The 12,064-nt window shown below is 34.0% G+C and overlaps 1 protein-coding gene across 2 annotated transcripts; it reads right to left on the reverse strand.

The window, feature by feature from the left end:
• Positions 1 to 2,661: 2,661 nt before the first annotated feature.
• Positions 2,662 to 8,135, reverse strand: LOC149184726 (ATP-dependent zinc metalloprotease FTSH 2, chloroplastic-like). Of its 2 annotated transcripts, none has more exons than XM_089417677.1 (5): positions 7,980 to 8,135; positions 5,614 to 6,859; positions 5,203 to 5,516; positions 3,518 to 3,758; positions 2,662 to 3,402 (listed from the first exon to the last, which is right to left on the reverse strand). In XM_089417677.1, the coding sequence occupies exons 2-5, from the start codon at positions 6,808 to 6,810 to the stop codon at positions 3,067 to 3,069; spliced, it is 2,088 nt and encodes a 695-aa protein (XP_089273803.1). In that variant the 5' UTR covers positions 6,811 to 6,859; positions 7,980 to 8,135; the 3' UTR covers positions 2,662 to 3,066. The 2 variants fall into 2 exon arrangements, with proteins under 2 accessions (XP_089273803.1, XP_089273804.1); XM_089417678.1 differs by having other exon boundaries at positions 5,614 to 6,856; positions 7,980 to 8,132.
• Between the last annotated feature and the right edge of the window lie 3,929 nt (positions 8,136 to 12,064).

Raw genomic sequence — 12,064 nt, forward strand, 5'->3', positions numbered from 1 at the left:
GCATTGCGTAGTCTCAGAGGTCAAGGATGAAGCTTGAGCCTTGAGCTTGTGAATTTCGTAGTTGGAAGGGGCAGCAATTGCTCAAGATTACGCAGATCTACCCGGGAAGGAGAGAGAAAATCTTCAGATATGAGTGTTGGGGCAAAAAGGAATGTAGATCGGCTCAAGGGAAGTTAAATCAGTGAAAACCAAGTGTCAGAAACAAGCATGCAAAAGAAAAAACATACATGCTCAAAATGACCCAACAACGACAATTGTTGGTAGTAAAAAAGCAAGAAGTTGATGCGACACTTGTAAGACATGAATGATGGACAAAACCAACACTTGTACACGCTAAAAACCATTAAAATACCAACTACTATGAAAAGAAACAGGCAAAATAACACTCATAAAAGCAAAGGCGACAAAAATTGACACATGCAAAACTTACCCATACAAGCGCTGCAAACTAAGTCGAAAGCTCCTTGACCTCGGTTGGAAGGCTAGAGCTCCAAAGTTTAGTGTGCAAATGAGCTCTAAGAGTGTTTATTATATAGATCTGGTCGAGTTAGGGTTTATGATATGCATGCCTAAAATCAAAGAAAAAACAACACTTGTCTTAAGATCGAAAAAAACAACTTTGTGCCACTTGTCAGACATTAATTATGCACTACCTATTTTCTCGGGATGAACACTTAGCTTTTTATGGGAACTGCACATTCACACTTGCAAAAAGAACTGCACAATTCCTAGCAACAAGGGATTGCATAGTTCACTGCCTCAGTGAATTGCGCAACTTTTGACTGAAAGAGAGGGCTAGTGCAATTTCAGTGTAGCACTAATTCCGTGCCTTCAAGAATTTGCACAGTTTTGTTTGTCAAGGCCTAGTGTAGTTTCCAAAGACAGTAGATTGCGCAGTTCCAAGAGGGAAGACCGACAGTAAGTGCAAGATCAGGGTAGGAGATAGCTTGTGTTAGAAATTGCTTAGTTATCATCGATAGGATTTAGGCATGATCAAGACAATGTAATTAAGTCAACAAAAGCACTGCATGCAAAGATAGGTCTTCACGATCAAGAGGAATACTTGACCACAGTGAAAGATAGGTTCCTACGAACATGAGGTAGGCTCTAAAATCAAGGCATGTGCAAAATTTTGGAGGGGGTTGTAGCAGCTACAACATAACCCTAATCAAGATGAGGGTGAAGTAGTCGCCTTTTGTGCAAAGAGAGGTTACCAAAGATCCTGGAGCTGATCAAGCTTAAAAGGCCCTTGCTAAACTAAACATTAAGGAAGCCGTACGGGAAAATAATATTTCAGTGTAGTGTACCCTATCTCAACTAGTGGGTTGGTATTCTTGGTTCTTAGGTTTATAGCTCTTCTGAAATATAGAACCTTGATCCACAATTGGTATTACATATAATAATATGAAACTTTCTCTATTTTGTAGAATCAGCGCACAGCCCTGTAAAGTTAAGTTTGATATGCGCTTTTGAGATTGCAGATCTCTAGTTTCAAAATTTGCTGGTCGGCCATTTATACATATTTGAGATATGCATCCTGAAGCTTCATAACATCGAAGTGCTTATCACATCCAAATTTAGATGAGTCTGTTAGTGTTTAAAAATTGAATATATGTCAAATTAGTAGTCTAAATTCAATGAATTGTGACACATATGCACAAAGTTGATGAATCATCTAAACTCAAAGTGCTTATCACATCCAAATTTACATGGGTCTGTTAGTGTTGAAAAACTGAATATATGTCGAATTAGTAGTATAAATTCAAGGCATTGTGACAATTACACACGCAGTTGATGAATCACCTAACCTCGAAGTGCTTATCACATCCAAATTTACATGAGTCTGTTAGTGTTGAAAATTTGAATGCGTCAAATCAGTAGTCTAAATTCAATGCATTGTGACACACACACACACAGTTGATGAATCACCACCATCCCTACCTAGGTGATGGAATGCACCTTGCTTCGCACAGCACAAAAAACACAACTCTCTTTCAAGACCATTAATGCTTTTTTATGAAATGTCTACCCAAATGAACATTATGGATGTTTCTCATTTCACTCTGCAAATTAAAACATCAAACTGGAAAGGTCTGACTGATGCTGAACTACCTGATTATATGCTAATATCAAAGAATGCCCAAAGTTCTAGTATCTAAATCATTAATCAATGCTTCTTACAGAAATTCAATCAGAAATTCAAATGAAGGGCTCAAATTTAATTTCAGTTCTAGAACTTGGAAGAATTTATTCAGTGAGCCATGATAGAATTCAACAACACACCAAAAACTCTATGCCAAATGCTATTATTGAAAGAACCATATTTTGGGTATGTAAAACATTATATCCCAAGGTATTATCATGGCACAATGCATATTGAGCTATGCTATTATGTCCTGCATTAATGAAAGGACATAATAGAAAGTTATGGGAACAGAACAATAAAGAAATTAAAACATCAAACTGGAAAGGTCCGACTGATGCTGAACTAGCTGATTATATACTAGCATCAAAGAATGCCCAAAGTTCTAATACCTTAATCTATGCTTCTTACAACTCAAATTCAATCAGGAATTTAAATGAAGGACTAAAATTTAATTTCAATTGTAGCACTTAGAAGACTTTATTCAGTAATAGCCATGATAGAATTCAACAACAACGCACCCAAAACTCAATCCCAAATTTTATTATTGAAAGAACCATGTTTTGGGTATGCAAAACATTATATCCCAAGGTACTATCATCGCACAAAGCAAATTGTGGTCAGCTATTGTGTCCTGCATTAATGAAAGGGCATAAAAGAAAGTTATGAGAACAGAACAACAAAGAAATGAAAAGCAATCTGACAACTTCCTTTCATTACATTTTGTTGGAATCCCTGAAAATAACCAAAAAAGAAAACAGAGGCATTCCTTCTTAAATGAATAGGCAGATCTTCGACATTCACCCCTGTGAACTGGATTTGTAAAATAGTAAAATATCATTGTTCCAGATTGGTTTAGTTACATTTACAGACATATAATTCAGCATATACAATAGTACAATTTTCACCAGTCTATCTGAAATTTAGACAGGCACTGGTGATGCTGCTACAGGAACCCTGTTTTCAATGGGTATCTCTATATACTCTGAAAGAATAGCCCGAAACTCATCACCTGTCATTGTTTCTTTCTCTAAAAGAACCTCAACAATCTTGTCCATTGCTGCACGATTGTTGCGAATGTGACCAAGTGCAACCTCATAAGCTTGGTCAGAAAGAGATTTGACCGCTGCATCTATATCTTCTGCAAGCTTTTCAGACATCGAATTCCTTGCCATCATTCTCATGATAACATCACCACTCTGTGCAGCATCCATTAGTGACCATGGCCCAATCTCAGACATCCCAAACACAGTCACCATCTATGCAATACATAAAAGTATGTCAATTCCAATCTAAGAGATCAAAACAATATTATATTGATTTGGAAAGTGTGAAAGAGAAAGCCATTAGCAAATGCACCTAGAATCCATTTACCTGTTTTGCCATGCTAGTAACCATCTGCAAGTCACTAGATGCCCCTGTTGTTACCTCAGACTCACCAAATATCACTTCTTCAGCAGCTCTTCCACCTAGACCACCAACTATTCTGGCAAATAGTTGTTGCCTTGAAATTAAGGTCGGATCATCCCCAGGTATAAACCAAGTAAGGCCCCGGGCTTGTCCACGTGGTATCAATGTCACCTTTTGTACAGCGTCATGCCCTGGTGTTAATGTACTGCAATATGTCACAGAATCAGTAATTCAGAATACAATTGACACATTACACATCTTCAAGGTTAACATTGTTGTACTGCATAGTGACATATTATAAGCAAGAAACATCAGGTTACTTTGGCCTACATTGTAACTAACTAACAAGCAGCTTCTCCACAGAAATGGGTGACAACATGAATATACAGTTCAAGTATCAATAAAACATATGAATATTGGCTACATATTAAACATAATTGCTATGCAACCAGTTGAATGGAAAATAACTCTCATATTAAGATCTCATCTCACTGACCAGCTATAATGAATGGGAAGGCAGTGGCACAAAAAACACAGAATTGGTATATTTTCACATTTTGCTCGTTTTATTTATCAAAATCATCAGCTGAGAAAACAGTTACAAAACGGAAATACTTAGAACGATAGAAAGCTAATTGTACATATTGAACCTACAATTAGCATCACACACAAACGACAGGCTCAAAATTTGTCACTACACAAGTGAAATTGATACAAAACTAAGTAACGGCAATTTTATCAATTATGCAGAAGTAATCAGTATTATGATATTATCTATCACTTCCTATATCTTTTGGTTTCTTACCCTAACTAGAGCCTCAAAGTGAGTGAGACTATGGTATGGGCAGTATCTTCTTTCCCAAATACAATCATACAAGTATCTACCAATGCATCATAAACATATAAAAACTATAAAAAATTTGCAAACCAATGAAATGTTGCACCTGTGTATGTATATTTGAAAACGAATTGTATGAGGAGCTTCTTTTGACACCTTATTTGACATAGTTAACAGAAACTTGTACTGCCTGTTCAGAACAGCTTGCAACATTTCTATTATAATTTTTGAAGAAAAAAGATTGATCCTTTTAACCCCTCAAGTACCTATCTGTTTCAAATAATAAAGGGTTTATCCAATATGATATAAATTCTATCACTTCTACATTTCAGGATTTTCTCAGTTTCACCCAACATTATGCTTTACAAAGCTCTAAGATGTCCCCATCTAAATTGAAACCAAAGAGTGAATGGAAAATTGGAAAAGATGGGTGGTTTAGTCTCACATAAAGGAATCCATTAAAGTCCAGAGAGAAACAAAGCCACTCATTTCATAACAATTCAACTCAATAGAGCACAAAGATATGCCTGATTTAGTGACTCAGAGAAACCATCAATGTGAGTTAAAAAAAAAAACTATTAAAAAGCATACTATAAGTATGGAAAGAAAATTATTTTATGGATGGTTTATTTACTATTCAAAACTAAGTTCAATTTCAAAAAAAAGCTCTGAAGAAAAATCCATGACAACTAAGGACCATAAGAAAGAGAATATTGCAATACTTCAATAGAAATTGGCCATGACCAAAAAAATTGGTTGTAGATATCCTAGTTACAAAGAACAAATTAAGAAATGTTGACTTGCTTTTTACCCGCAAATAGCATGACCAACTTCGTGATATGCAACAAGACTTTTATTTTTCCCATCTGTCATTATCGTTCCCTCCATTCCAGCAACAATCCTGTCTATAGAGTCATCTATTTCCTTGGCAGAAATTGCTGCCTTCCCACGCCGCCCAGCCAGAATAGCAGCTTCATTCAATAAATTTGCAAGATCTGCTCCACTGAAGCCAGGGGTTCTCATTGCAATGACTCCTAGTGAAACGTCACTATCAAACTTCTTATTGCTACCATGCACTTTCAAAATCTCTGTCCTTCCTTTAACATCTGGTACATCCACAGATACCTGCATAAAAAACATAGATTCAAATATGGGCAACAGATTCAAAAACCACCCAGTAGCAAAACAATTTCAGGTTGGCTCTTAAAAATCATTAAAATACCTGTCGATCAAAACGCCCCGGGCGCAACAAAGCAGCATCAAGTATATCAGCCCTGTTGGTTGCATCAATCACAATGATACCAGTGTTCCCTTCAAAGCCATCCATTTCGGTAAGAAGCTGATTAAGGGTTTGTTCTCGCTCATCATTTCCTCCACCTATTCCAGTTCCTCTCTGCCTACCAACTGCATCAATTTCATCCACGAAAACAATGCAAGGGGCATTTTCCTTGGCCTTTTTGAACAGGTCACGCACTCTAGATGCTCCAATACCAACAAACATCTCAACAAACTCAGAACCTGAGATAGAGAAGAAAGGTACACCAGCTTCCCCTGCAATGGCCTTGGCTAGCAAAGTCTTCCCAGTCCCTGGTGGACCCACCAGAAGAACTCCTTTAGGAATACGAGCTCCAACCGCAGTAAACCTCTCTGGTTTCTTCAGGAACTCAACCACTTCCATGAAATCCTGTTTTGCCTCATCAACACCTGCCACGTCATCAAATGTCACTCCAGTATTTGGTTCCATCTGGAATTTTGCCTTAGATTGACCAAAGGAAAGGGGAAATCCTGGACCTCCAGGTCCTCCCATTCCTCCTGAAGATCTCCTGGATAAGAGAAAAAGCCCTCCAACAAGGATGAGAGGAAACGCTAAATTTCCTATTAAATTCAGTAGTACTGATCCCGAGTCCTCTTGAGCATTGTGTGCTGCAAAGTCTATATTCTTCTCTCTAAATTTCTGCAGAAGCTCCTGGCTGAGACCAGGAAGCTGCACTCTCACTCTCTGAATCCTATTTGCTAATTCAGGAGAGACTGCCTCCACAATTGCGATTGTTCCATTCTCATACAAGTCCACTTTCTTCACCCTATCCTTATCCAGGTATTCCAGGAACCTCGAGTAAGACATTCTTGATGACGCCACACCTTGATCATCTGCCCTAGCCCTCTGCACACCCGACAACGTAGGGAGAGCAACTCCCACTGCTCCCAACAAACTCTTCAAAAACACCCTCTTGTTTTCATGTTTCTTTCTCTCCAAAGAAGCCCTTGCCACTCCAGGTTGAGATGACTTAACCAGTGACAGAAGACCACTTTTAGGAACCACTTGCTGACCAAAAATCTCCTTGCTTAAACTCCCATTCCACTGGGCAAAGGAAAGGGAAGGAGGGCTCAGTACAAACAGACTGAGTGTTGCAGGTGCCATCTCTCCAATGAAATGGAGATATTACAGGCCAATGAGAGCTTTTTATCTCCTACCAAAAAATAATTATAGTCAGCATAGAAGCAGATTTCTCTACCACTAAACATAAAAAAGAATCAATCATAACGTTACTGCAGTCTGATTTCAGTAATCACAATAAACCACATTCAAACAGCCTTTGAAACAATTAAAAAAATAAGAAAACTGCAGTATCGTTGCCTTCACTAAAATGCTACACACATTCAACAATGGTTTTAGTAGGTATAAACCCTAGTATGGACATCAGCTTGTGGTCGAACAGCAAAGTGGAGAATTCTCTGAACATAAGTCTCAAATTCTGTCTTTGCTAGCGACAGCAGCACACCTGGCTGGCTGTTGGATGGCATGCTAAGAGGGTATTAGCAATTATCCAGACTAAGGTACTTATCAAGCGCTGTGCCGGTACATACTTTCACCTATTGAACACTGATTTCATTTACTGGTGCCTGACCATGAACACATATTAACTTTGCATGTCCAAGACCTAAATGTGTTAGTTTCATCTTTTATTGTATTTTATTAGCCTGCGCTATAAGATTACCTTACTTCTCTTCCTGCAATAAACCGTAGTATAAAAAAAGACCAAACAGAAACAAAAAGACGTATCCCAACCAAATTCCAACGAAGAGGCAAACAAAATGGCAACTACAATCAATCCCAACTGTTTGTCAAAGATTGAAAATTTATGAAGAAAAAAGGACAAACCTAAATTCTCTCAAGTACTGGAAGAAAACCCAATTACAGTAACAATGTACACCCTTTCCCCACCAAAGACATCTAAAGAAACAAACTCTGTACCAATTGAAACGACCCGATTCAATTACAGCATCTGCATTATCACTAGTACAAATCGATCTTAATCCCCAACCCTTAGGGTTATCAGAAAAATATGAGGTGCCAAAATGCACCTCCAAGTATCAATCTCATCGATGGGTTCTCAACATATATAATAATAAACTGACACGCCAAATGCTACCACATTCCAAGGTTAGGCTCACCCTAGTTTCCTTTCTCAATAATACAGATTTACAAATAAGAAAACTAGGGACTAATCCAGGCATCACTGCAGGGCATTTCCCTTGAACAGCTATTCACAAACACCCAGCAAAACCCTTATAGCAGAAACCACTTACCAGATATCCAAGCTTCTGTTTGTCAAAAATACAGCGGTTAATGAAAACGGAGAGGTTTCCAGCTGAGAGGATTCGAACCCGAGCTTCTGGCAGGAATGGAGTTCATCTGAATTATGAACGCTCTCAATTATAATCCTCCTCCTGCTGTCAAATCTAACTTCCTCCAATGTCCACACAGTTTTCGAACTGAAAAATCAGCCCTCGCGCTCATGACGTGGCGTATTTGCACCCTCAGATTTGCCATTTCGATATGTTGACCATCATCCTTCCATTTGGGTGTGTGTTCGTGATGATGTGGACACAAGAAATGATGACGTGGAGTAATAGCAGCGCCTTTGAACTCCAAATCTTTTACTTGCGGACATGATTCCGTCGGGCTCACTATGGTACCACGTCTCCCACAATTCTCCATTCCAAATGTGTTTGATTTTTTGTCCATACAAACTAGTTCAGACTGGATGGATTGGAATTGTAATTTGTGGGATTTGTGGTAGATATTTTAATTAAACATATGCAATTTGTAGAAAATTAAAGTTAAATGACTCACACAATTATTTAACATTTATTTATTGGAAAATTATGATCTGAAGGTTAGGTTACCCTTCAAGCTATTTGTTAAAACCTAAGAAATGTATTAATATACATTGATAAGCATTGTAACCCTTAATTGAAAATTTGAACCAGAGATGAAAATATAAATGGAAAATTATAATGATGAAATTGTAAATATATAAAAGTGGCTGTTTTTTTAATAATTTTAGTGGATTATTATAAAGTAAGTTATATTGTATTGTTTTTTATTTTGGTTAAGAAGGTTTTATTTTTTTATAGTCTTGAAAATTATATGAAAAAAAAAATATATTACTTAATATTTTGAAAATTAAAAAATAATTTTTAATTTTTTAAAATATAAATAATATTTTCATAATAAGTTGATGATTATTTTTATGTGATTTTAAATTAAATTGAAATTATATAAAAAAAAAATTAATTATATTCACCCAGTATCATAGTAATTTAGGTAGCTTATCAATATTGTAACGTCTCATTTCAAATTACGGGGAGAGTAAAAATATTAGCATACATACATATGCGACATACCTATAATAACTACATAAGCTTGCACACTACACGAATATATATACTAATTAAACACTGAAAAAAAAAAAGAGAATTATATTTATAAATAAAGAAATATTTATAAAATTATATCTATCCACCAATATTATAAATTTATAGTCATAATCAAATTAATCAAAAAAATATAAATAAATTTATATTTATTAAATTATTCAAATTGCAAAGTATGTAATAAACAAAACACTTCAATAAATTATATCCCATATCACATATTACATAACATAATAAGATAATCAAAAGGGAGGGCTTTGTTGTCGACCATTAATGCAACTGGCAAATGCAATATATGTATTATTAAAAGGGGGGCTATTTTGTCAGGCGGTGATGTCTACTCATACTTCAATAAAATCTTATGGGCAAAGGGGATTTTATTATAAGACAGGAGGGGAAATGTAAAATTTTGGGGGAAGAAAAGTCGAAACAGGAAAATTTTATGTGAAAACGGTGAGGAATGTAATAGAGGCAGAGTCACAATAGAAGAGGGAATATGTGGCTTGAATTAATTATGAAATTGAGATTTGAGCATTGTTTTTGGGTTTTGGGTACGAGAGTTGATTATCTAGCTGGTTTGGTAACAAGAGCACATTCAGAACAACGTCAATTTAGGATGGATTTTAAACATGATATTCAAATATGTATTTGTAATTAAATGGATAGTTTTACGTTTAATTTGATTGTCTTATTATTTGTAAAATTCTAAGCATTACAAACACCCCATACCCGCATACCCAAAAACGTTAACTCATTTCAAAATTAAAATATTTTTATTTAATTTAATTTTATAACATTTTTATACATGTTTTATATTGTTTTTTTTATTTTGGTCAAAAAGCTTTGACTTTTAATTAGTTTTAGAATTTTTAAATAGATTCTATGAAGTTTATTAAGCTCCTATTATATTAAATTTTTATATTAGTTTTTAATATTATATTAACTTAAAATTATATATATATATATACTTTTTGTATAAGAGGTAGGTATTAAGCAACAATGTTGCATATTATACTTATTGTAATTTTAAATTTTGTAAATTAATTGTATGTAATAATGGAGCGAAAAATTGTTATCTTTCTTAGCTACATATTCAAAAAAAATTTGTGGTTTTAACTAATTTTAAGTTAAAATAAATAAATAAATATAAAATAAAATAAAAATAAAAATAAAAAAGGCTTAAATTAATGTAAATTATTGTAAAAAAAAAAAAAAAAAAAAAATCATTATGAACATATTTTACTATGCATTATATATTATAGTGATTTTAGTTAATTATTTAGAACACATGTTTTATTTTTTCTTAATTCTAGTTATGTTTGACTTTTGTAAATTGATCTTTTTAGTGTGAAAATGTAACTAGATTAGTTTTTCATTTTTCATTTTTGGTTTTAAAGTTTATAAACATAATATGAGGACTTTTATATATAACAACTGTTGCAGGACAACCTAGCTCTTGCCATTGCCATTGATCATTGTTGATTGTATAATGTTTGGCATAACCAATAACCACAACACATTAGGACATTGATTGCAATATATCCTGGAATGTATACAGTTTAGATCATGTTAATTTAATTATTATAAGTTTTTGAAATTTTATTATTATTATTAAATTTGTTTGAAATTTGGTGTTTTGTAATGGTAAACTTGAGTTTTGTAATTTATATCATTAATGTTTATTTATTTTTTAAGAATTTAAATTCATTTAAATACACCATCTTTGATAAATGTTTATTGACTCATTTCTAAATAAAAAAATAAAAAAAATTCATATCAAATAAAAATTGGCAACAATAAATCAAATAAATTTATATCTTCAGACAAGGGTTCTATTTCTTGGCCACATAGTTTTATGAAAATATATGCAAATATTAGAAATCCTTTAAGTCTCACCTGAAGGTCCATTGTTTTGTCATTCACATAATGAAATATATGCAAATATTAGAAATCCTTTGAGTCTCACCTGAAGGTCCATTGTTTTGTCGTTCACATAAAACTGGTTCATTGTGTACAAATATTAGAAATGCTTAAAAACAAAGATAAACGAGTTGCCATTTTTATATTTAAACATGTCAAGAACCACAATTATATTTGCCATTTTTATATTTAAACCTATCGAGAATCACATTTATATATAGGTCATTATGAAAATGAACGTATCAAAAGCAAACATGGTTCTATAATAAAAAGAATTTGTATATATGTCATGTGCAATCAGGGAATTGACATTTATCATATTATATATTTCCATATCATGTATTCTTAGTCAACCAAGAAATAACACTTGAGTAATCTGTCACTATGATCCATTCACCAGGATTTCAAATTCAGACTAAACACTTTTCACAAAGGATCACACTAGTTGTTCCATATATTTGATTTTTTAGCTTTTCAAACTATTTCCCTCTCCAAAGCTTCAACAAAGTTATATGTCCATGAGAAAAGTGTTGGCCCAAAGAAATAGAGTAAATTGTTAAATATAATTGTCAAAAAGCATTGCTCATTAATATTTCTTTAAATATCCTATTGAATTATAGAAATCGTTCTGGTAGCTTCCTTAACCATATTTCTTATGGAAAAACAAGATTGACACAAAAGATTGACCCATAGTTCTCTTATGGGTGATAATATCCTTAAATTATGGTCATCTGCAAACTTTTCTTCTTTGTTAGAGGAACTGTTGCTAGAAGAATCGAAGCTTGAAATGCTTTGTAAATAGAAATAATTGAGACCATCAACTAACAATATTGTTGCAACTACGTGGAGAAGCATTAAAAAAGAAAACATAATACTCCAAGAATTTGCCTTAGGTAGAAATCAAAATAAGATTTGGTAATAATCAATAAGGTATAGAAAGAAAAATTGTGATAAAAGGTTGCTTGCTCATGAAAATATCAAATGGATTACAGAACCAAAACAACCCTAAAACATATATGAAGGAATAGAAAATC

This window comes from Pinus tabuliformis, chromosome 3_2 (assembly GCF_031772625.1).
Source record: "Pinus tabuliformis cultivar Carrire ecotype Pingquan chromosome 3_2, CPIR1, whole genome shotgun sequence".
NCBI lineage: Eukaryota > Viridiplantae > Streptophyta > Pinopsida > Pinales > Pinaceae > Pinus > Pinus tabuliformis.